Source organism: Podarcis muralis, chromosome 4 (genome assembly GCF_964188315.1).
Source record: "Podarcis muralis chromosome 4, rPodMur119.hap1.1, whole genome shotgun sequence".
Lineage (NCBI taxonomy): Eukaryota > Metazoa > Chordata > Lepidosauria > Squamata > Lacertidae > Podarcis > Podarcis muralis.
In genome coordinates this window covers 617,313-643,178 of record NC_135658.1, presented here as the reverse complement: position 1 = coordinate 643,178, position 25,866 = coordinate 617,313, and the positions used below count along the sequence as shown (strand labels likewise).

Here is a 25,866-nt window from a genome sequence, read left to right as displayed (position 1 = left end):
CCAAAGGGACCGAGGGAGATGCTCAGAGCCCAGCCAAGAGCCAAAGGCCCCCCAAAAAAGGGACCGAGGGAGATGCTCAGAGCCCAGCCAAGAGCTAAAGGCCCCCCAAAAAAGGGACCGAGGGAGATGCTCAGAGGCCAGCCAAGAGCCAAAGGCCCCCCCCCCAAAGGGACCGAGGGAGATGCTCAGAGCCCAGCCAAGAGCCAAAGGCCCCCCCAAAAAAGGGACCGAGGGAGATGCTCAGAGCCCAGCCAAGAGCCAAAGGCCCCCCCCCAAAGGGACCGAGGGAGATGCTCAGAGCCCAGGCAAGAGCCAAAGGCCCCTCCCAAAGGGACCGAGGGAGATGCTCAGAGCCCAGGGAAGAGCCAAAGCCCCCCCCCAAAAGGGACTGAGGGAGATGCTCAGAGCCCAGCCAAGAGCCAAAGGCCCCCCAAAAGGGACCGAGGGAGATGCTCAGAGCCCAGCAAGAGCCAAAGACCCCCCCCCCAAAGGGACCGAGGGAGATGCTCAGAGCCCAGGCAAGAGCCAAAGGCCCCCCCCAAAGGGACTGAGGGAGATGCTCAGAGCCCAGCCAAGAGCCAAAGGCCCCCCCTAAAAGGGACCGAGGGAGATGCTCAGAGCCCAGTCAAGAGCCAAAGGCCCCCCCCAAAAGGGACCGAGGGAGATGCTCAGAGCCCAGCCAAGAGCCAAAGGCCCCCAAAAAAGGGACCGAGGGAGATGCTCAGAGCCCAGCCAAGAGCCAAAGCCCCCCCCCCAAAGGGACCAAGGGAGATGCTCAGAGCCCAGCCAAGAGCCAAAGGCCCCCCCAAAGGGACCGAGGGAGATGCTCAGAGCCCAGCCAAGAGCCAAACCCCCCCCCCAAAGGGACTGAGGGAGATGCTCAGAGCCCAGCCAAGAGCCAAAGGCCCCCCCCAAGGGACCGAGGGAGATGCTCAGAGCCCAGCCAAGAGCCAAAGGCCCCCCCAAAGGGAACGAGGGAGATGCTCAGAGCCCAGCCAAGAGCCAAAGGCCCCCCCCAAAGGGACCGAGGGAGATGCTCAGAGCCCAGCCAAGAGTCAAAGGCCCCCCCCCAAAGGGACCGAGGGAGATGCTCAGAGCCCAGCCAAGAGCCAAAGCCCCCCCCCCAAAGGGACCAAGGGAGATGCTCAGAGCCCAGCCAAGAGCCAAAGGCCCCCCCAAAGGGACCGAGGGAGATGCTCAGAGCCCAGCCAAGAGCCAAACCCCCCCCCCAAAGGGACTGAGGGAGATGCTCAGAGCCCAGCCAAGAGCCAAAGGCCCCCCCAAGGGACCGAGGGAGATGCTCAGAGCCCAGCCAAGAGCCAAAGGCCCCCCCAAAGGGAACGAGGGAGATGCTCAGAGCCCAGCCAAGAGCCAAAGGCCCCCCCCAAAGGGACCGAGGGAGATGCTCAGAGCCCAGCCAAGAGTCAAAGGCCCCCCCCCCAAAGGGACCGAGGGAGATGCTCAGAGCCCAGCCAAGAGCCAAAGGCCCCCCCCAAAGGGACCGAGGGAGATGCTCAGAGCCCAGCCAAGAGCCAAAGGCCCCCCCCAAAGGGACCGAGGGAGATGCTCAGAGCCCAGCCAAGAGCCAAAGGCCCCCAAAAAAGCACCCCTTACCAGAGGCGGAGCCAGGGAGAAGCTGCCCCCTTAGAGCCATTCAAAATGACAGAAATTAATAGAAATCAGAGTTCTGCCCTGGCTACGTGAGTGTGTACGAGCTAGGGGACTCGGCTTGGCAAGGGTTAAAGGAAACTGAGCGGCCTTCCTAGAGAGGAAGCAAGGGGGGGCCAGGTCCTCCAGAGCCAAGGCCCCTCCCTCCCCAGTCCTTTCCTGCTTTGGTGTCTCTGCTGCAAGGGCTGCCTCGCTCTCCCCTCCTGGGATCTGGTGAGTCTCCTCTCTCTCTGGGATCTGGTGGGGGTCCCAGGGCTGCAGCAGGGGAGGGGGCCTGGGGGGCCTGATCTGCTCCTGCAGGGGGGGACCCCAAGTCAGGGAGGAGAGGGTCCTGCCAGGGAGGGGCCAGGTCTGCAGCGCTCTCCTTCCTGCAGATCAGAGGATCCCAAACTCAGTTGGCCTCCCCCCCCCCCAATCTCCTTCTTTAAACAAAGGAGTCCCATTGCACAACAGAGGAAACATCTGCAAATGGTTTTCCAAAGCTGGACGAGGAGGTGGACTATACACCCCCCCCCCAAAAAAAAAAAACCCCACAGGGAGGAAGGAAGAAAAGTGGGAGAGAAAGGAGAGGAGTAAAGAGCGGGATCCCAGCCCAGAGTCTGGCTGCTGCATTGGGGACCAGTTTCCCAGTGTCTCCCAGGGCAGCTCCCCACGGAGGCCACTGCAGCAATCCCCTCGCACCCAGAGCAGGGCATCCCAGGACCACATCCTCTCTGCCCCAAAGGGATTGTTGCTGGAAAACCAGCCGGAAATGGGCGCTGCTACTCCCTGAGCCTCCAGGGACCTTGGCATCAATGGCTGTGTGTGTGTTAAGCCATCTAAGAGAATAATAATAATAAATTAGCTGCCTAAATTTCAAAGGAGATGTCTTTGGCCCTCAGGGGGTTGAACAGATACATACCTGGCCCTCAGAGCAAAGGTAAAGAGACCCCACCCCAGGAGTCTGTTTTTCAGAGCGGGAGAGAGTCCAAGTGCAAGAAAAGGAGACAGAAGCAGGGGAGAAATGTGCCCAGAAGTGGGGGTGGAGGGAGAGCAACTCCTGAGGACCCCCGGATGAGGACCCCCACTAGAACCAAGCATCCATTTTTCAAATGACTCCCTTGTCAGTCAGTCCTGATTTCATGAATTGACTGGAAGGCAGGAGCAACAAGGCTGATTCATCTCCCAGAAACCCCTTCAGTTGCCTCCACATTCTGCATCGCAATCTTCCTTCTAGGAGAGCTAGAGTCTTCTTCTGCTTCTCCTCCGCCTCCTCCTCTGTCTTTTCAAAAAGGGCTGCGGTCCAGTCTAGCCCTGGTTTCTAGCAAGACTCATCCATGCTTTTTAAGAGAAGCATTCTCTTCTCCTGACCTACAAATTCTGTAACAGAACAATGTATTTGCTTTATATGATTTACAGGACTTCTCAATAAGACGAAGACCAGAGGGTTCCTTCCAATCTCTGAGAGCCTTCCTGAGACCACAGATGGATGATCGAGATTCAGCTGGCCCAGAAGCAGGAAGAGGCCATGCCATCCAAACTGGGAGCAGTGGGGGATTCTGGGAAAACGCTGTGCTGAAGATCCTGGGTGAGGAGGACCCCCTCCGCTCAGAGGGGCAGATCCGGCAGTTCAGTTGGTTCTGCTACCTGCAAGCCAAAGGACCCCGAGAGGTTTGCAGCCAACTCCACCACTTTTGCCACCAGTGGCTGAAGCCAGAAAGGCACACAAAAGCTGAGATGCTGGACCTGGTGATCTTGGAGCAGTTCCTGGCTGTCCTTCCACCAGAGATGGAGAGCTGGGTGAGGGAGTGTGGAGCAGAGACCAGTTCCCAGGCAGTGGCCCTGGCCGAAGGTTTCCTCCTGAGTCAGGCAGAGGAGAGGAAGCAGGTGAGAGAGACTTTCCTCTGGATACTCCCGAGGGGCTCCAAACAGAACAGAGAACATCCCATAATGCTCTACTGTTGGCCCTTTCTTTTTCTGGGAAGGCATCCTTGGAATGAGATCTAACAACCTGAATGTTTTTGTCTTTGTCATTCTCTTTCTTATCGTTCTCCCTTTTCTCTGTTTGGAATCCTTGTTTCTTTTTCAGGAAAAGGATCGTTTTGCAGAAATGGACCTGGATTCCTGTGAGGCAGAGAGGCCTCCGTTGGACACCAGAGAGAGGCCACTGGGTAAGGAGGAAGGTGGTTTTTCTTTCTGTTGCTTTCCCAACTAATCTGTGAGTTCTTTTCATTTTGTTTTTTTTTGGGGGGGGGAGTTGGGAGGAAGGGTCCAGAGGAAGGGAGAAGTACTTTTGCACAACTAACATATGAAATGGGCACAAACGTCCAAATGCACTCAGCAGGAAAGGCTTTCTGAAAGGCCCATCTGTAGTTGCCCTATTTCACCTGTGAGAGAATCAGGCACTCCTGGCATCCTGCTTACCTTTTTTCTCTTCCAGGTGACAGAATGATGCCGGCAAGACCTCCTGGTCCATCTTTTCATGGAGGCAGAAAGGAAACAGCGGCTGTGGAACCAGATCAGGTATGGGGAAGCTGCCTTGTGGGACAGAGGCCGAGGGATGGAGCAATGTCATGGACTGGTTGGGCACAGAGGAATGGTGGGAGGAAGCAGCCGGGGAACCAGGAAGGGAAGACGACTCAGAGCCCAAGGAGCGGAGGTGGAGGAAGGATGAGCAGTGAAAGGGAGAAGCCTGGGAAGAGGAGGTGTCAGAAGCTGAAGGGGCAACAGGGCTTAGTGAGCTGGGAGACTCTGTGGCAGAATGCAGTGCAGAATCAAAGGCAGAAGAGGAAGGAGGCGAGTGGGAGAGGAAGGTCGAGAGGCAGAGGTGAGTCAGGAGAAGGAGGAGCCACTGGGGGCTCCCTCTCCTTCTGCCAGAAGCCACCCTCCCTGCTTGTCTCTCAGAGCCAAGAGAGGTCTAACATGGAGGAGCAAAGGCAGGCTGCACACTGGCGCACTGTTCAATCGCTTGCCAGAAACCCCAGAGGGGAGGGGGCTTGGAAAGCTGTGGGGAGCTAGGGGCCTTCTCTTTTGGCAGCTGATTTCATGGAGGAAGACCCTGTCATGGAATTCTACTCAATATTGATCCAGAGCAGAACTCCAATGTATAGTTAGCAGAGTGAAAATGTAAAGACGTTGCAGGATCCCCCAAAATAGACCAGAGGCAATTGTATTTCATCCGGCGGAGCTTTAACTGCTACTGAAGGCAAATGAGGATACTGGTCACAAATCCAAAATGTACAGGATTGGCCCTCTCCATAAGAAATCCAGTTGCAGCAGACTTAACTGAAATTTCCCACAGCTTATAATAAGTCTTAACCTTAACACTCAGCATACTTTGTACAGAACACCAGAAGGAAGAGAGAGAGAAAGAGAAAGTGAAACCCAGGCTCCTTCTGGCCTCTTCTTATAGTCAGCCTGACCTTGACAGAAGAGATGACAGAACCACTTTAACCCAGCTGTACTCAGCTTCTCTGAAGGAATAACCCAAACATCAGGAAACTTCTGCTTGTTTCTTTTATTCAGAGAAGCTTCCAGAACCCTCTTGAACTAATTAGAATAGAATAGACAATATCTAAGAACTTGCACTAAGAAATGCAAACTGACAGACCCTCAGGGAATGAGCTGCTCTTCTCATTAAGCCTGAAACTCCAGCTGTGAACTGTGGGATTTCCTGCCCAGATAACTCTGTGACACCAGCCTTCTGAATGTCCCCAGTAGGATTCACCTGTAGTTGCTGTTTTCATGGAATCCAGGAGTTGAAAGGGACCCCAAAGGTCATCAAGTCCCACCCCCTGCATTGCAGGAGTCTCAGCTAGATTATCTCTCCCCCGTTCCTCCCCCTCTCCATGCCCCCTTGAACCCCTGGAATTTGGCTCTGGGGCACTGGGAGGGATCCTCCCCAGAACAACTCACGAGGAGAGGAGAAAGGGGATCCTCCCATTGGGGAAACTGGAATCCCTGCGTAGGCAGGATGACTTGAAAACCAGAAGGAAGAGAACCACCTATTTGCACAAAGATGAATACCCATAATTAAAAGCTGAATAAAATAATTCAATTAAAACGTCAAAATAGACATCCATAATAAAAATGTGCAGCAAAGCAATCCTATTGAAACAACGCAGCAATTAAGAGGAAGGAAAGAACAGAGCATTGTGTAGCACAGTGGTCAGCAACCCGCGGCTCCGGAGCCGCATGTGGCTCTTTTACACCTTTGCCGCGGCTCCGGGGCGGATACTAGCGAGGGGAGGAGGCGCATTGTGCGCCTCGACACTCCCCACTGTGGCAGGCGCTGTACTGGCTGTGACGTCGCATGGGGGCAGTGCGTGCGTTAGTCATGCACCGTCCCGACATCACCTTCCTTCCTGCCCACCCGCTACATTGTAAGGGGCATGTATGCTGGTCACTGCATTGAAAGGGGGCATGTATGCTGGTCACTGTTTTGAAGGGGAGTGAAGAACACACACACACACAAAAAGGTAACTTGTTAATTTAACGTTTATTTCTATGAGGAGGAGTAATTCTGAGGGGTCAAACAAAGAAATAATAAAAAAGTGACAACAACGTTATTTTTACAATGACGAGTTTTGCGGCTCCCAGTTTTTTTTTCTTCGGAAACGGGTCCAAGTGGCTCTTTTTGTCTTAAAGGTTGCAGACCCCTGGTGTTGCAGGTCATATCTCTGCTGTCTCAGAGGAGGACATTTCCCTTTTTCTTTTAGGGTCCAGTGTGCTTTGAAGATGTCGCTGTTTGTTTCACGGATGAGGAGTGGGCGTTGCTGGATCCTGACCAGAGAGCTCTGCATAAGGACGTCATGGAGGAGAATCATGGGATCGTGGCCTCTCTTGGTAAGGCTCCCTGTGGGATTGTCCTATCTGCCTGGAAATTCAAAAAACACCTCTATTTTACAAACCTCATACATTTCCACAGAGCTCAGCAGCGCCCAATACAACACCTGGGAACCTAACACCCCCACAATAAACCTTGAACAGCAAATTCCAGTTTTTCCTGTGAACCATCTTCCTCCAGTTCTGCCTTTTTATACCACGATTTGGATGGTCTGAACTGCCCGGGCATCTTAAATGTCAGCTTCAGAGTTGTTAGGAAAGATAAGTAGCTTCTGCCAGGTTTTCTGTTTTTGTTTTCTTGGGTTGACCAAAGAGACGCCTGACATTGGCGATGGGGGGGATGCCATGACTGGGCCAAACAAAATCCGTCCCAGAGAAAAGCCAGGCTGGTTGAATATTAGGTAGTAGTAGCAGTGATCATAATAATAGTAATAGTCATAATTTTTATTTATACCCCTTCCATCTCTCTGGGTGGCCCCAACCACTCTAGGCGGCTTCCAACACACATATAAACATGAAACATTAATAATAACAAATCTGATCCCATATAAAAAGTAGATTACCTTTAAAATGAGCAACTTACACTAGTGGCCAAAATTATGGAAACCTATTGGGAAAAGTGTATTTCCAAGGTTTGTTGGCTCAAAACACCCCTTTTAGGGGGATTAAGTGGTGGGAGGAAAAAATCCTTAAATAAGAGACACGGGGGAATGATTAATGGACTTCAATGTCTGTACACTAATGCGCAAAGCATGGGAAATAAACAAGATGACCTTGAGCTCCTGGTACAGCAAACTAAATATGACATAATAGGAATCACTGAAATCTGGTGGGATAAATCCCACGATTGGAATGTAATAATGGAGGGATACAATCTATTTCAAAGAAACAGACCAGACAAGAAAGGAGGAGGAGTGGCGTTATATGTCAGGGATGTGTATACCTGTGAAGAGATCCAAGATTTAGAACCTCAAAGCCAAAGTGAGAGCATTTGGGTGAAAATTAAGGGAGAGAAGAATAACAGTGACCTCATTGTGGGAGTTTACTACAGATCCCCAAGCCAAACGGAGGACATAGATGATGCCTTCCTGGAACAGATGGCCAAGCATGCAAAAGGAAGGGAGATAGTAGTAATGGGGGACTTCAATTACCCGGATATTTGTTGGATGTCAAACTCAGCCAAGAGCATACGGTCAAACAGATTCCTCACTGGCCTTGCAGACAACTTCATTGTCCAGAAAGTGGGAGAAGCAACAAGAGGAACAGCCATTTTAGATCTGGTCCTAACCAATGTTGATGACCTGCTTAGTGGGGTAGAAGTGGAAGGATCATTAGGCGCGAGTGATCATGCTCTTCTGAAGTTTACTATACAGCGGAAAGGAGCAGGCAAGCATACTAGGACTCAATTTCTCAACTTTAAGAAAGCCGACTTCATAAAGCTTAGGGAAGTGCTGGGTGAGATCCCATGGACAGTAATACTAAAAGGAAAGGGAGTTCAAGATGGCTGGGAGTTTGTTAAGAGGGAGATAGTAAAAGCACAACTTCAGGCAATACCAATGAGACGGAAACATGGAAGGTGCCTAAAGAAGCCAGGGTGGCTATCTAAAGAACTTTTAACTGAGTTAAGATTAAAAAAGGATGTGTACAAAAAATGGAAAAGGGGGGAAACCACCAAAGAGGAATTCAAACAAATAGCCAGCACGTGTAGACACAAAGTCAGAAAAGCTAAAGCACAAAATGAACTCAGGCTTGCTAGAGAGGTTAAAAGCAACAAAAAAGGCTTTTATGGGTATGTTCGTAGCAAAAGGAAGAACAAAGAAACCGTGGGGTCACTCAGAGGAGAAGATGGTGAAATGCAAACAGGGGACACAGAAAGGGCTGAACTCCTCAATGCCTTCTTTGCCTCAGTCTTCTCCGATAAAGAAAACAATGCCCGACCTGAAGAATTTGGAGCAAATGATTCAGCAGAGGAAACACAACCCAGAATAACTAAGGAGATAGTACAAGAATACTTGGCTAGTCTAGATGTATTCAAGTCTCCAGGGCCAGATGAACTGCATCCAAGAGTATTAAAAGAACTGGCAGATGTGATCTCAGAACCACTGGCAGTCATCTTTGAGAATTCCTGGAGAACAGGCGAAGTCCCGGCAGACTGGAGGAGGGCAAATGTTGTCCCTATTTACAAAAAGGGGAAAAGAGAGGACCCAAATAATTACCGCCCAGTCAGTCTGACATCAATACCAGGGAAGATTCTGGAGCAGATCATTAAGCAAACAGTCTGTGAGCACCTAGAAAGGAATGCTGTGATCACCAATAGTCAGCATGGATTTCTGAAAAATAAGTCATGTCAGACTAACCTGATCTCGTTTTTTGACAGAATTACAAGCCTGGTAGATGAAGGGAACGCAGTGGATGTAGTCTACCTTGATTTCAGCAAGGCATTTGACAAGGTGCCCCATGATATTCTTGTAAAGAAGCTGGTAAAATGCGGTCTTGACTATGCTACCACTCAGTGGATTTGTAACTGGCTGACTGACCGAACCCAAAGGGTGCTCATCAATGGTTCCTCTTCATCCTGGAGAAGAGTGACTAGTGGGGTGCCACAGGGTTCTGTCTTGGGCCCGGTCTTATTCAACATCTTTATCAACGACTTGGATGATGGACTCAAGGGCATCCTGATCAAATTTGCAGATGACACCAAACTGGGAGGGGTGGCTAACACCCCAGAGGACAGGATCACACTTCAAAACGACCTTGACAGATTAGAGAACTGGGCCAAAACAAACAAGATGAATTTTAACAGGGAGAAATGTAAAGTATTGCACTTGGGCAAAAAAAATGAGAGGCACAAATACAAGATGGGTGACACCTGACAAGAGCAGTACATGTGAAAAGGATCTAGGAGTCTTGGTTGACCACAAACTTGACATGAGCCAACAGTGTGACGGGGCAGCTAAAAAAGCCAATGCAATTCTGGGCCTCATCAATAGGAGTATAGCATGTAGATCAAGGGAAGTAATAGTGCCACTGTATTCTGCTCTGGTCAGACCTCACCTGGAGTACTGTGTCCAGTTCTGGGCACCACAGTTCAAGAAGGACACTGACAAACTGGAACGTGTCCAGAGGAGGGCAACCAAAATGGTCAAAGGCCTGGAAATGATGCCTTATGAGGAACGGCTAAGGGAGCTGGGCATGTTTAGCCTGGAGAAGAGGAGGTTAAGGGGTGATATGATAGCCATGTTCAAATATATAAAAGGATGTCACATAGAGGAGGGAGAAAGGCTGTTTTCTGCTGCTCCAGAGAAGCGGACACAGAGCAATGGATCCAAACTACAAGAAAGAAGATTCCACCTAAACATTAGGAAGAACTTCCTGACAGTAAGAGCTGTTCGACAGTGGAATTTGCTGCCAAGGAGTGTGGTGGAGTCTCCTTCTTTGGAGGTCTTTAAGCAGAGGCTTGACAACCATATGTCAGGAGTGCTCTGATGGTGTTTCCTGCTTGGCAGGGGGTTGGACTCAATGGCCCTTGTGGTCTCTTCCAACTCTAGGATTCTATGATTCTATGATTCTAATACCAAAAAATTATATAGCTTTGGAAAGATAATTTAATGAAGAATGTAATGCAATAATATTTATTAGAACAGCAGTCATGAAGAAGAAATGTGAAACACAAAGAAAAAAGGAGATTTACAGAAATTCTCACCATGTCAATATTTACTTTGGTAACCGTTAGCTTTCTTTACTGCCTTACAGCGCCTTCCCACGGAGTGAAGGAAGTTTTCTTTTTTTGTTCTGCAGCTGTAATAGTGTGAAGCCAAGATTCAATTATTGCCCCTATTAATTGATCTTTACAGTGGTACCTCGGGTTCCAAACAGCCTACTTCACGATCTTTTGGGGTTACGTACACTTGGGCTCCATGATCACTGCAGATGGTGACAGCAGTCACAGAATTAAAAGATGCCTGCTTCTTGGGAGAAAAGCAATGACAAACCTAGACAGCATCTTAAAAAGCAGAGACATCACCTTGCCAACAAAGGTCCGTATAGTAAAAGCTATGGTTTTCCCAGTAGTGATGTATGGAAGTGAGAGCTGGACCATAAAGAAGGCTGATCGCCGAAGAATTGATGCTTTTGAGTTATGGTGCTGGGGGAGACTCTTGAGAGTCCCATGGACTGCAAGAAGATCAAACCTCTACATTCTTAAGGAAATCAGCTCTGAGTGCTCACTGGAAGGACAGATCGTGAAGTTGAGGCTCCAGTACTTTGGCCACCTCATGAGAAGAGAAGACTCCCTGGAAAAGAGTCTGATGTTGGGAAAGATGGAGGGCACAAGGAGAAGGGGACGACAGAGGACGAGATGGTGGGACAGTGTTTTCGAGGTTACCAGCATGAGTTTGACCAAACTGCGGGAGGCAGAGGAAGACAGAAGTGCCTGGCGTGATCTGGTCCATGGAGTCACGAAGAGTCGGACACAACTAAACGACTAAACAACAACAACACTTCAAAACCAGAATGAAAATTAAAAGCAGCACCTTTTGTGCTTGCAAATCTAAGGACTCTTGAGTTATTGAATCATAGAATTGCAGAGGTGGAAAAGGGTCTGTGAAATATTGCTCAGGGTAAAGGTCCTGGAGGCTTCCGGTGCGCATTCTGCTTTCCCCGGACCTCTGAGGACAGCAGAGTAAACACAGCAGAGTAAACACAGCGTGTTTAGCCTTCGGGCCTCTGTGCTTGCATTAAGTGTGCATAAATCAAGAGTCCAGCCAGCTCCTCTAATCTAGAAGTGTTTATTTTACAGCAGTATAAATCATCATGTATCAGGCAGAAAAAGCATCTCCGCACCGGACGAAAGCGAAAGTAGAATAACAGAACAAAGAAACAGATCCCAGATGTATATGTAGGATCTCTCCGCCCCCTCAGAAGGCAGGGCGATAGAACTGAGCTGTTTAACCCTGCAAGCTCAGGTTCTCCTCACAGGGTCATCTAGTCCAACCCCCTGGAATGCAATCTCAACTAATTGATAATGGATGCTGTCAGGGCCGCCTCAGGTCCCAGCTCACAAGAGACCAACGCCAAGTCCACTTTATATACAAAGATCTTTATTGCAGTTCATTGTATGCTCCACAGCCGAGGCGCGCAGCCCCACGTCTGTTACGCTTAGACCGCTGAAGTCCCCTCTGAGTCAGTCCCTCCTCTACACCAGTTTAAGAGGCTTGTGCTGCTCCACCTCTTCCGTTCCTTCCTTTTCCGCAGGGTCTTCCTGCCCCCTGGGGTTTCGCCCCTCCTGGATTCCCCTGACGCTGAATCCCCAGACAACTCTTCCCCCCTCCTGCGTGCTTTGGGACCTGGCTCCTCCTCCGGGCTCTCTGTATTTCCGCGCACCTCCACATTTGAACTTGGCACGCGTTCGCTACCTCTGACCTTCCTCTTGACAGTTACACTACTCCCTGTACTACTCTCTGCCCCTTCTGGGAGGACGTCTTGCCCCGATCTCCTTCCCCTCTCTGCTTCCTGCTCTGCTTCTCCTGTCACACTGGAAACTCCACCCCCTTCACTCTGTTCTGGCGGAGAAGCCGGCCCCGATTCCCAACTCCCACTCGGGGTTCCCCTGCTGCTCCCCTGCTCCTGACGAGTCCCCCCTGTGACTCCCCTTGGCCTGACCACGGGCGCCCCCTTTTGGGAATCCTCCGATTCACTTGAAAGACTCATGGAATCCCTCAAGTCATTGTCATCCTCTTCCTCGTCGTTCTGGGATTCTTCCCCCTCGCTCTCAGTCTCCTCCCTCATCTGTGCCTCTCTCCCTGAACCCCTGACATCCATCCCCCCCTTGAAACCCCCCCTTCCCCCCTCCCGCCCTTCGGGCGCAGGTTCTGGGAGCTCCGTCATTGCGGGGGTAGATGCTGGATACAGTTCGTCTACTTTGATCTCCTCTGCTTCCAGTTCAGTGTATGTGTGCTCGAACTCAGGTCTGTCCCCCAACGTGTTCTCGGTCTCCTCTCCCATTGTTACTTCGTCTGGTGCTGTTTGCCAAGGCCCCGTCATCCACCTCCTGCGCCAGTCCTCCTCTGGTTGCTCGTCCCACCAGTAAGAGGGTTCCGTGTCCACCCCCGAGCACGATCCCCTTGGAGGGCTCGATTCTGGCGTCGTCTCCTCTGCGGAGGAAACCCCCCGGAAAGTGCTGGCTGAAAGTGTGGGCGTAAAAAGCCAGTCGTCAAAATACTCGGCTGGCATGGGCCTGTGTGGGTAAAGGGCATGGAACTCATCTTTGAGAAGAGGCTCGTCCATAGCATAGTCCGGCACCCAACTGTTGGCGCTGACTGGGGTACCCTCTCTGGCGAGAAAATATTCTACTCCCTCTTCCCCCCATCTCGAGTCCAGAATCTCTGTGACCTCGTTGAGTGGCTCGGCCCTAGGTGACCTCCCCCTTTTGGGTGACTCTCTGCGTGGGTCTGGTGCCGTCCCTGACTCCTGAAATCTGTGTGGGGCCTTGTAGGGTGTGAGCACCGACCTATGAAAGACCGGGTGCATTCTGGAACCTTCCGGGAGGGTCAATCGAAACGCTACGGGATTGATCCTGGCCTCAACTTGGTACGGCCCTAGCTGTCTGTGTCCTAGCTTCTTCTTAGCTAACGACTTGGCCGGCACCGCTTGGGCTGCTAACCATACCCAGTCCCCCACCTGGATGTCTTCTCCCGCCCTCCTGTGTTTGTCCGCCTGCACTTTATAGGCTTGTTTAGCTAGTTCCAAATGTCGCCGCAGCTCCTCGTGCACCTCCTGCAGTTCTGCTGCTAAATGGTCGGCCCCTTGCTGCACCCCCTCCCCCGTCGTTACCAACCCCGGGAAGGTTCTGGGATGTCGCCCATTGTTAGCGAAGAACGGCGTCACCCCCGTTGATGCGTGCTTCGTGTTGTAGGCAAACTCGGCCATCGGCAAGTAGTCCACCCAAGCTGCAGGTTGGTGATTGGCGTAACATCTCAGGTACTGCTGCATGATAGCGTTGACTCTCTCTGCTTGGCCGTTGGTCTGTGGATGTCTTGCCGACGATAGGTTGATCTTGACGTGCAGGATACCTAGGAGCTTCTGCCAGAAACTGGAAACAAACTGGCGCCCCCTGTCGGACAGGATGGACCGTGGCAGACCATGCACTCTGAATACGTGGTCGATGAACAGTTTGGCGGTCTGTTCCGCTGTCGCCACCTTCGCACAAGGAATGAAGTGCGCCATCTTGGTGAACAGGTCTACAACCACAAGTACCGCCGTCTTGCCTCGGGAGCTGGGCAGATCAGTAACAAAGTCCAGTGCCACCCGCTCCCACAGCTGCAGTGGCGTCTCCAGCGGTTCCAGTAGTCCCGCTGGCTTCTTATGCACTGGCTTGGACCTCTGATAGGTGTCACACCTGGCGATGTAATCTGCGACCTCTCCTCGCATTTGGGGCCACCAAAAGTCCCTGGCTACCAATTCTGCTGTCTTCTCCTTGCCGAAATGACCCGCGCTGGGTGCGTCGTGCAACTGCTGCAGAACCTTTGCGTGGAGATCGTCCCCTGGCACGTAGAGGGCACCTTTGCGAGTTAGCAGACCGTCGCGTATCTGGAACTCGTCGTCCCTCGCTGTACCTCTGCGCAGCTCTTCCATCTTGGATTGTGCAAACTGATCCGTTTGCAGTGCGCGTCGCACCGCGTCCAGGTCGACGACGACTGAAGCGCACGCCCACGCCTGCGGTGCGAAAATGTGCTTGGCTGCCACTGTTGCCGCTTCCTCGAGATATTGCGGTTTCCGGGAGAGCGCATCTGCTATGACATTGGAATCTCCCGGGATGTACTCTATTCGGAAGTCGAAATCCGCGAAGAATTCCGCCCAGCGTATGTGCCTCTGGCTCTGGAGCTTCGCCGTGCGCCAATACTCTAGATTCTTGTGGTCCGTGCGAACCTGCACGGTGTGCTTGGCTCCTATGAGGAAGTGCCGCCACGCTTTGAAAGCCGTGTGAATGGCCAAAAACTCCCTGTCCCAGATGGTGTAGTTCTGCTCCGACTTGCTGAGCTTCCGGGAGTAGAAAGCGCAGGGCCTCCAGTTCCCTTGCGGATCCTCCTGCAAAAGAACAGCCACCACCGCTCTGTCGGATGCGTCAGTCTCGACCCGCATGGGCCTGCCAGGATTCACGTGCAGCAGCTGTTCCTCGGATGCGAAGAGGCTCTTAAGCTTCTGAAAAGACCGCTCCACCTGGTCCGTCCAAGTGAACTTCTTCTTCTTGGAACTCAGAGTGTCCGTGATTGCTGCCGTCTCCTTTGCGAAATCTCTGATGAATTTGCGGTAAAAGTTGGCGAAACCGACGAACCTCTGGACCTCCTTCCGATTGTGCGGGCTCTTCCAGTCCAACACCGCGCGGACCTTGACGCTGTCCATGGCTAGTCCCTTGTCGGATAGCCTGTAGCCCAGGAAATCCACCTCCGTCACGTCGAACTGGCACTTCTCCAACTTGGCGTAGAGTCTTCCTGCATCAGCGTTCCCAGCAAGCAATGTTGGAATGCCCAAATGTGGAAACTCTCTTTTTGGGCAGAGATCTGTGTCTTGCCCAACAAGCTCCATCTGAGCAGTGTGGAACTTCTTCTCCACTTCCAGAGGGAAGTAACTACTACTCATTGTCAAGCTGGTTAACTCGTGTTCTCGTTATGTGTTTTTATGTTGTGAACCGCTGTCTGAGATTGGGATGAAGGGAGGGATATAGAAATTTTTATACAGTGGTATACATTGATTATTCCTTTCATTTTATGGACCAATGGTCTTGTTAGATAGTAACAAGCGGTTGGAGGATGGATGGCGGCTAACAGATTGAGGTTAAATCCTGACAAGACAGAAGTACTGTTTTGGGGGGACAGGAGGTGGGCAGGTGTGGAGGATTCCCTGGTCCTGAATGGGGTAACTGTGCCCCTGAAGGACCAGGTGTGCAGCCTGGGAGTCATTTTGGACTCACAGCTGTCCATGGAGGCACAGGTCAAATCTGTATCCAGGGCTGCTGTTTACCAGCTCCATCTGGTACGCAGGCTGAGACCCTATCTGCCCGTGGACTGTCTCGCCAGAGTGGTGCGTGCTCTGGTTATCTCCCGCTTGGACTAATGCAATGCGCTCTACGTGGGGCTACCTTTGAAGGTGACCCGAAAACTACAACTAATCCAGAATGCGGCAGCTAGACTGGTGACTGGGAGCAGCCGTCGAGACCATATAACACCGGTCTTGAAAGACCTACATTGGCTCCCAGTGCGTTTCCGAGCACAATTCAAAGTGTTGGTGCTGACCTTTAAAGCCCTAAACGGCCTCGGTCCAGTATATCTGAAGGAGCGTCTCCTCCCCCATTGTTCTGCCCAGACACTGGGGTCCAGTTCTGAGGGCCTTCTGGCAGTTCCCTCACTGCGAGAGGCCAAGTTACAGGGAACCAGGCAGAGGGCCTTCTCGGTAGTGGCGCCCGCCCTGTGGAACGCCCTCCCATCAGATGTCAAAGCGATAAACAACTACCTGACATTCAGAAGACATCTGAAGGCAGCCCTGTTTAGGGAAGTTTTTAATATGTGACATTTTTGTGTATTTTTCATCTTTGTTAGAAGCCGCCCAGAGTGGCTGGGGAAACCCAGCCAGATGGGCGGGGTACAAATAAATTATTATTATTATTATTATTATTATTATTATTATTATTATTATTATTATTAAAATTCATGTTAAATAAATGTTTTAGGGGTTGTTTTTAAAAGTGGAATGGATTAATCCATTTTGCATTACTTTCTATGGGAAAGAACGCCTTGGTTTAAGAATGCTTTGGTTTAAGAATGGACTACTGGAACAGAATAAGTTCGTAAACCAAGGTACCACTGTATTGCTGGGTTGCTTAAAAGATTCTTTTGTCGGCTCCATCGATTTTCAATTTGGTTAAGGTCTGGGCTATTCCCAGGCCATCCCAGCAGTGGAATATGATTATCTTGAAACCACCTTTTGCCCAAAGGAGCAACATGACATGAAGCTGAATCCTGCTGAAATACAAAACAAACAAAAATGCTTCAGTATCTGGGAAAAGATCACATGCTTCAGTTTGGGCTCAAGTGTTTGCTTTATGTATTTGGGGGTTTTACATTCCCATTAATGAAGCAAATTCTGCCCACACCTTTTGCTGTCATACAAGCCCAGATCATCACACTAACTGGGTGCTTCACGGTAGGCGTGATGCAAGTGGGATATAAATCTTCTCCGATTCTTCTTCTCACATATTTTTCTTTTCTTCTATTATGTTCTTCAAACTCATGAAATGAAAGAAGACCAACCAACTTGATAGCAATCACATAACAATATGACAAAAGTCAACCTAAGCAAATTTGCTTCCTTTTTCTAGTTATTTGGCTATAACATTTGATAGAATACAGGTAATTACATTCTTGATTAAATTATCTTTCCATTGATACATAACTTTATGATATTACTAAAAAAAAAGCAGGGTTATGAGCCATCAAACCTCTGAAATATACTTTTTTCCACAAAAGGCTTCCACAATTTTACCACTACTGTATATCAAACAAAGCAACATTCAACAACCCATCAGAATCTAATAACAAATACGTTGGTTAATGACAAACCACAAAGGTAATGAACACACACCCAACTCCCTTCAGTTCTTCTTGATTTGTTCCTGAGGCTCTAATCCCTTTTTTTGTCTCTATTGCAGATTGTGATGAATTGGAAATCGAGAACAAAGGTGAACACGACAAAATCCCCAGAGAGGAGAAGCCATGCAAAAATTTGGTGTGTGGAGAGAGCTGCAGTCAGAGCTCCCATTCCACTTCCCAACAAAGAAATCTCATTGGGAAGAAACACTATCAGTGCATGGAATGTGGAAAGAGCTTCAGTCAGAACTCCAATCTCACTAAGCATCAGAAAATTCATACAGGGGAGAAACCCTATCAGTGTATGGAATGTGGAAAGAGCTTCAGTATGAGCTACAATCTCACTTCCCATCAAATAATTCATACAGGGGAGAAACCCTATCATTGTATGGAATGTGGAAAGAGCTTTAGTAGAAGCGCCGATCTCACTAAACATCAAAGAATTCATACAGGGGAGAAACCCTATCAGTGTGGGGAATGCGGAAAGAGCTTCAGTCAGAGCTCTGATCTCACTAATCATCACAGAATTCATACAGGGGAGAAACCCTATCAGTGTGGGGAATGTGGAAAGAGCTTTAGTATGAGCTACAATCTCACTAAGCACCAGAGGATTCATACAGGGGAGAAACCCTATCAGTGCGTGGAATGTGGAAAGAGTTTCATTCAGAGCTCCTCTCTCACTTCCCATCACAGAATTCATACAAGGGAGAAACCATATCAGTGCTTTGAATGTGGAAAGAGCTTCAGGAAGAATGCCCATCTCACTTCCTATCAGAGACTTCATACAGGGGAGAAACCCTATCGGTGTGGGGAATGTGGAAAGAGATTCTGTTGGAGCTCCGGTCTCACTTCCCATGAGAGAATTCATACAGGGGGAAAACCCTATCAGTGCGTGGAATGTGGAAAGAGCTTCAGTCAGAGTTCTGATGTCACTAAGCATCAGAGAAGTCATAGAGGGGAGAAACCCTATCAGTGTCTGGAATGCGGAAAGAGCTGCAGTACGAGCTCCGATCTGACTTCCCATCAAAGAATTCATACAGGGGAGAAACCCTATCAGTGCCTGGAATGTGGAAAGAGCTTCAGTCAGAGTTCCTCTCTAACTTCCCATCAAAGAATCCACACAGGAGAGAAACCCTATCAGTGCCTGGAATGTGGAAAGAGCTTCAGGCAGAGCTCCCATCTCACTAAGCATCACAAAATTCATACAGGGGAGTCAACTCTCCGAAGCTGTCACCATGAGCAGAGGACACCTGTTTTTTAAGATGAAATTTGGACTTAATTAACAGGCATGCTTTGAAGTAGGGGAGATAAAATTATCTACTAATTGAATCAGCCAAGTTTTTGATCTAGAGAAGGACTTTCATTGTAATTGGATCGGTGTGTTGGGGGAGGTGAGTCTCGATTATTTTCTTTTGATATATTTTGCATTTGCTGTTTTGCTCGGCAAATCTCCTCCGAAAGGTTTTTTGAAATATGCAAACGGGATTTAAAGAGTATTTTGTTATTGTTATGGTTTAACTTCAAAATAGACTGTCTGAAATTTTGACTATGATTCTGGCAACGACCCTCAATGGAATGATAAAAAGAATTCTTGACTGCAGTTATTCTGTTTTCGCTGAGGCATCAACTTGTTAGTAGCTGGAATGAGATCACAGAAGGGAATTTTGGATATCTGCCTGGGGCTAATGGCAGAAGGCTAAACCTCCCTTTGTCTTGGATGTGACGCACTGAGATTTGCCCTTGTGGGCAGAACCCGAAAGTGACATTGCTGAGGACTTTGGAAAACAACAGGGGGGAAAGAAGAAAATATTTCATACAGAATTATAAAGGACTAACCCGCTTGCTGAATTAATGGAGGGATTATTTGAATACGAGCGAAAGTTGAATGGGCCTGTGGCTATTAAAATAAACAAAACATAAATGAAGGATTAACATCGGAAATGATTTATTTGGACTAATAAAGAAATGCAGTATGACATCATTCCCCAAACGTCAGAGCATGGGAAGTCACCCAAAGGATTTTATACGGTAATTTGGCATTGAAGAATTGGCTCTTTTGATTGTATTATAACTTAGAATGTTTTAATGTGGTCTTTATTGGATTTTTAAAATGGAAATTTAACAAGAATATTATATGTGCGTGTGCTGATAGGAGAAAAACCCTATGTGTGTGGAATGTGGAGCGAGTTTCAGTCAGGGCTCCCATCTCGGGACTTCCGGGTTGGCGCCATCGCCGAATGGCGGACTCCCTCCGAGCTCCGGAGGGAGCCTGCTCGGCAGGGGCTGGGTCCTACCGCATCGGCGACGCGGGGACCCTTAAAAACCACGGACACGGAGTCCGTGGACATGGAGACTCGGCTGGCACCGTTAGCGCCCTCCCGACTCGTGAAGGAGCCTTTTTAAAGGCTACGGATCGGGTGCCGGGGAGAAGCGTGGTGCTTTGAGTCCTCTGCTATCCCTGCCGAGCGAAGCTGCATGCCATTCGACGGAGAGCGCTGGCTTCTTCCAATTGAAATTCGGACATTTAACAACAACCCGTGAGTAATTGGGTAACCGGGTACAAAAGGAGAAAAAAAAGGAATTTTTTTTCGGATTCGGCACGAGCGGGGGGGATCTAAAAAGGAAGTCAGTCCCCTCCCGGATTGTAAACATGCTAAAACAAGGACTGAGAAACCAAGATCAATTCAGAAGATTATTGTTGACAAAAATATCAAATTCCACGATGGGATCACTATAAGAATTGTGCTGGAGGAGAAAAGTTGAGGGTGAGAGGGAAAAGGCAACCCCCCCCCTGGGAACCGGGGCGATTCGGAGAACCAGGCGGAGAGAGATGGAGAGTTTGACAGCTGTCAAAGGAGCTGTCAAATCTTGAGAATACATAGAGGACTTTGTTACAAGTATCTTGCTGGGTAATTTTGATACAATTGGATATAAACATGGATACAAAATGTCGGGTGGAAAAAGAAACAACAATTTGACTTTTGGATCAGAGGACACAAAGTTATTGCAACCCCCCTAGAGGGGCTTTGGGACATTACAGGCGGCGTATGTGGAAAACTACCCTGGGATGTGTATTGGTCTTAGCTCCTGGGAAAGTAGCAAAACTGAAATATTGTTTTGTCTACAGAGGTGACAACACAATAGAACTTTTCTATTGAAGCAAGCTAGGAACTGGACGTAAGTCTGTGCTCCTGAATAACAAACCTCTGTGGAGATACTAGATTTCAGAATAAGAATGGCTTTGCAGCTGAACAAGACAGAAACCTGAGGAAGCAAGAAACAAAAGAGTATAGGACCAACTACGCCATGGAAAGAACAATGGGAGGAGCAACAATGACCAAGGGAAATTAAAGGCCTCGATTAGACTGGACTTTTGAATTTAACATTATCAAAACAAGCAAATTTAAAGAAAACCGGCAAGATGGATTGAGAAAAATTTGGCTGTGGACTTGAGACCTCCAGGCCGATAACATACAGACTGATGGACATGGGGAATCCAAACCGGGGAAGGGAGGGGGAACTTTAGAATCCAAAGGCTATGTAACCAACTTTTGGAAACTTTTTCTATATTCTATCTTTTATTTTTTTATATAACTTTTTTATTTTGATTTAACACGTTTTAAAGAGGGAATTCGTGGAAGGAAACGGGGCAGATTTTGGGGAAAAAATTTTGTTTCATTTTGTTAAAAATGAGGACTGATGTCAAGATTGTAATTTAAATTGGCTAATATATTAGGTTTAAATTGGGAAGGAGAACTTGTGGAACCAACGTAGGGAAAGGGGAATACAGTCGGGAGGGGAAGGAGGGGGTCCCAGAAAGAAGGCTAGGAAAATAAGGGTTTAAAAATTGGGGTTCTTTGTCTTTTTTTTTTTTCTTTTTTTTCTGTCTTTTTCTTTATCTCTTCTATCTTTTCTATTCTGTTATTATTGGAAATTTTAATAAATATGATTAAAAAAAAAAAAAAAGGGCTCCCATCTCACTTCCCATCAAATAATCCATAGAAAGGTTGGGAAAATCATTATACAGCTTTAGGAGCCAGGCAAATCCCCACCTTGTTAACCAGGCCTTTGGCTGATTACATCTAATGCGCTTTTAAAATGTGATAGGGAGGGGGGGTTACAGGTGCGTATTTTGTGATGTCTTTTTATCTTGTAACTGTCCTGAGACATGTGGGAACAGGAGTCAACTCTTAGAGGCCAAGGGGTTTTTGCCCCCCCAATAAAATATCTGAGGGGGTCACCCCCAAGTTGGTAGACATTGCCATTCCAATGGCATGCATGCATCATGTGATTGAAACTGCCTTGGTCGCACTGGTTGATGATCTCCGGCGGGCTAGGGACAAAGGTGAGAGCTGTTTCCTAGTTCTGCTGGATCTCTCAGCGGCGTTTGATACCATCGACCATAGCATCCTTCTGGACCGTCTTGGGGGGCTGGGAGCTGGGGGCACTGTCATACAGTGGTTCCGCTCCTTCCTCCTGGGCCGTGTTCAGAGAGTGGTGGTGGGGGATGAGTGTTCAGACCCCTGGGCTCTCACTTGTGGGGTGCCTCAGGATTCTGTCCTATCCCCCCATGCTTTTCAACATCTATATGCAACTGCAGGGAGAGATCATCAGGGGGTTTGGGCTGGGTGTTCATCAGTATGCAGATGACACCCAGCTCTAAGGTAAAGGTAAAGGTACCCCTGCCCGTACGGGCCAGTCTTGACAGACTCTAGGGTTGTGCGCCCATCTCACTTAAGAGGCCGGGGGCCAGCGCTGTCCGGAGACACATCCGGGTCACGTGGCCAGCGTGACAAAGCTGCATCTGGCGAGCCAGTGCAACACATGGAAACGCCGTTTACCTTCCCGCCAGTAAGCGGTCTCTATTTATCTACTTGCACCCGGGGGTGCTTTCGAACTGCTAGGTTGGCAGGCGCTGGGACTGAGCAGCGGGAGCGCACCCCGCTGCGGGGATTCGAACCGCCGACCTTTTGATCGGCAAGCCCTAGGCACTGAGGCTTTTACCCACAGCGCCACCCGTGTCTCCTTTAAATCAGAACCAGTGAAGGCGGTGAAGGTCCTGTGTGAGTGCCTGGAGGCAGTTGGAGGATGGATGGCGGCTAACAGATTGAGGTTGAATCCTGACAAGACAGAAGTACTGTTTTACGGGGTGGACGGAGTGGGTGGGTGTGGGGAATTCCCTGGTCCTGAATGGGGTAACTGTGCCCCTGAAGAACCAGGTGCGCAGCCTGGGAGTCATTTTGGACTCACAGCTGTCCATGAAGGCACAGGTCAATTCTGTGTCCAGGGCAGCTGTTGACCAGCTCCATCTAGTACGCAGGCTGAGACCCTATCTGCCTGCAGACTGTCTCGCCAGAGTGGTGCATGCTCTGGTTATCTCCCGCTGGGACTACTGCAATGCGCTCTACGTGGGGCTACCTTTGAAGGTGACTCGAAAACTGCAATTAATCCAGAATGCAGCAGCTAGACTGGTGACTGGGAGTGGCCGCCGGGACCACATAACACCAGTTCTGTTTTTTTAAAATGATATTTATTAAAGTTTCAAGAAAGCTTACAAAAATAAGAAAAAGAAACAAAAAAACAAAATACAGAAAAATAAAAACAATTAAAAACAAATCAATTCTTCCATGCCTTATCTTTCATTTACTTGTTTCCCTGACCTCCTCACACCTCCCTTTTTTGTATTCCAGTTCAGTTAGTTAATTCAGCAAATCCTTTCCCTCTTTGTTTTTATCTTAATCCTTTATCTTAATATATTATAACTTTACATTCTCACCTGTTAACAATCCATTTTTTACATACTCCTTTGTAACATTACTGCTAAAACCACTTAGCTTCATTCCAAGATCATTCTAACATTCATTAATTTTGCAGTATTTCTGTAAATAGTCTTTAAATTTTTTCCAATCTCCTTTTTTAAAAAAAGATATTTATTGAGATTTTCAAAGAAAAAAGAAAAAAGAGAACAAAAAAAATTAAAAATAGAAAAAACATTCAACATTTACAAGCCTTACTTTCAATAACTTATTTCCATGACTTCCCCACGCCTCCCCTTCTTGTATTCCAATTCCAACTTTTAGTTCAACAGGTTCTTATCCCTAATTTTTAACCTTATTATATTTAGTTCATTATTATATTTAGTTCATTTTATATAGCCTATTATATAACCAATTTTAACTTATAAACATCAATCTTAAAATCTTTTCTAAGGTCGACCCCAGTTCCCTTCCACGAATTCCCCAATTTTTATGTTAATAACAAAATCACACCAAAAATCAAAAGAAAGCTAAAGACAAGATATAGTTATACACCCTTTGGATTCCCAAACCACCACCCCCTTTCCCGGTTTTGATCCCCAACAAATGTCCTTCGGTCTAACTGCTATCAGCCTGGAGATCTCACGTCCGAGGCCCTTAATTCTCTCTCAGTTCCTCTCTGCCGGTCTTTTTGATAGTCCTTTATATTAAACACCAAGTCTCAGAGAAGCTCTGTCTCAATAATGTCCATTTTTCTTCCGGCCAGACCTCCATATTTAAGAGTGGAGCCCAAATCTTGTTTCTTGCTTCTTTTAAGTCCAAATGCCCCAAAAGCTCCAGCTTCCACCTTGGTCAAATTTGTAATCCATAGGTCTTCAGATCTCCCCATAAGGAGATCTCTCAATTCTTCATTCTTCAATTCAAACCAGATTTTCATCATCCAAATCTTGTTTTCCTTTATATCCATCTTAACAGGCCTCTGGCTCTCCTTAATCATCTGCAGCATTGTAGCTCCTCCTTCCTTTCCCTCCAGATCATCATATATCTCTTTTTCCACTTTCTCAAATTTCTCAGATTTCTTTTCTTGTTCAGCTGCAAAAACTTTTTGTTCAGCTACTAGGACTTTTTGTTCAGTTGCAAAGACTTGAGTCAAGTCCCTTCCAGATTCAGTAAGTTTATTTACTGTTTCATTCAGTGTTGTAACCCTTGTAGCCAAAACATCACTTTGTTCTTGTAACTTTCCCAAGAGAAAGAAAGTCCTATTCAATTCAATCAGTATTTTTCCACTTGCAGCCATTCTTGTAATGTCCCAGAACCCCCTCTAGAGGGATTCTGGTTACTTAGTATTCCTTCCAGTTCCAACCCAAAAGTCAAATTAACTTGTTCTTCTTTATTTTCAACAATTTATATCCAAATTGTAACAAATCTAACCAGCAAAGACACCAGAAACAAAGTTCTCTTTTCCCCCCCAACTTTGACAGCTAGTTTGACAGCTGTCAAAATCTTCTATGTCTCTTCAACAGGCTCTCTCACGGATCACTCCCGGGTCCTGGGGGGGGTGACTTTTCCACTCTCAAAGTTAACTTTTATTCTCCAGCAGGATCACTTTTACTGCCAAAACGTGAAATTAATTACTTTTATCCACTAAAAAAGAAGGTGTTCTCTCAACCTTAGTTATCTAGTCCTTGCTTTAAGTTGTTTACAAGGCGGGGAGACGGACTTCCTCTTTGCGCCTTCCCTGATCGTGCCAAATCCAAAGAAATTTTTTCCCTTTTATAAGTCCAATTTCCGTATTACTCACGGGTTGTGACTTTTAGTCCAAATGTTCAAAGGAAGAAGTCAGCGCTCTCCGTCCATGGCATGCGGCTTCACTCCGTAGGGGAAGCAGTCGACTCTCAGCACCACGCCACTCCCCGTCCCCCATTCCGAGGCCTTTAAAAAGGCTCCTTCACGGGTCGGGGGGCGCAAATGGTGCCCGCCGAGTCACCAGGTCCACAGGCTTCACGCCTGTGGTTTCTGAGGGTCCCCGCGTCGCCGCCGCGGCAGGACCCGACCCCTACTGAGCCGATTCCCTCCGGAGCTCGGAGGGAATCCGCCATTAGACGATGGCGTTAACCCAGAAGTCAATTTTCTCCAATCTCCTTCCACCAACTCTTCTCCCTGGTCTCGGATTCTGCCAGTCATTTCCACCAGTTCCATGTACTCCATCACCTTCATCTGCCATTCTTCCCGGGTGGGTAGATCTTGTGTCTTCCAATACTTCGCGATGAGTATTCTTGCTGCTGTTGTTGCATACATAAAAAAAGTTCTATCCTTCTTTGGCACCAATTGGCCGACCATGCCCAGGAGAAAGGCCTCTGGTTTCTTCAAGAAGGTATATTTAAATACCTTTTTCAATTCATTATATATCGTCTCCCAGAAAGCCTTAATCCTTGGGCACGTCCACCAAAGGTGAAAGAATGTACCTTCAGTTTCTTTACATTTCCAACATTTATTATCGGGCAAATGATAGATTTTTGCAAGCTTGACTGGTGTCATGTACCACCTGTATATCATTTTCATAATATTCTCTCTTAAGGCATTACATGTCGTGAACTTCATACCTGTGGTCCATAACTGTTCCCAGTCAGCCATCATAATATTATGTCCAACATCTTGTGCCCATTTGATCATAGCAGATTTCACCGTTTCATCCTGAGTATTCCGTTTCAACAGCAAGTTATACATCCTTGACAGAGTCTTAGTTTTGGAATCTAATAGTTCTGTTTCCAATTTTGATTTTTCCACCTGAAAGCCAATTTTCTTGTCCAAATTGTATGCCTCCATTACTTGATAATAATGAAGCCAATCTCGCACTTTGTTTTTTAGTTTTTCAAAGCTCTGCAATTTCAATTTATCTCCCTCTTGTTTCAGAATTTCCCAATATTTCGGCCATTTGGCCTCCATATTGAGCTTTTTCTGAGCCTTCGCTTCCATAG

The 25,866-nt window shown here is 48.1% G+C and overlaps 2 protein-coding genes across 12 annotated transcripts in view; one reads left to right on the top strand and one right to left on the bottom strand.

Moving 5' to 3' along the window:
• Positions 1-25,866, bottom strand: part of LOC114589686 (uncharacterized) — a 386,543-nt gene that overhangs the window by 198,782 nt on the left and 161,895 nt on the right. The window lies entirely within an intron of this gene.
• LOC114595140 (uncharacterized) lies at positions 1,787-19,260 on the top strand. Of its 2 annotated transcripts, none has more exons than XM_077927940.1 (6): positions 1,787-1,881; positions 3,067-3,534; positions 3,737-3,818; positions 4,088-4,170; positions 6,366-6,492; positions 17,195-19,260. In XM_077927940.1, exons 2-6 carry the CDS (start codon positions 3,133-3,135, stop codon positions 18,391-18,393), a joined length of 1,893 nt encoding a protein of 630 aa, XP_077784066.1. In that variant the 5' UTR covers positions 1,787-1,881; positions 3,067-3,132; the 3' UTR covers positions 18,394-19,260. The 2 variants fall into 2 exon arrangements, with proteins under 2 accessions (XP_077784066.1, XP_077784067.1); XM_077927941.1 differs by having other exon boundaries at positions 1,796-1,908.

Excerpts from the sequence above, each read along its gene's own strand:
- LOC114595140 (XM_077927940.1), top strand. The coding sequence starts at position 3,133 with ATGGATGATCGAGATTCAGCTGGCCCAGAAGCAGGAAGAGGCCATGCC. Across the intron at positions 3,535-3,736 it reads AGGCAGAGGAGAGGAAGCAG|GAAAAGGATCGTTTTGCAGA; the intron begins GTGAGAGAGACT and ends TTTCTTTTTCAG. Across the intron at positions 3,819-4,087 it reads CACCAGAGAGAGGCCACTGG|GTGACAGAATGATGCCGGCA; the intron begins GTAAGGAGGAAG and ends TTTCTCTTCCAG.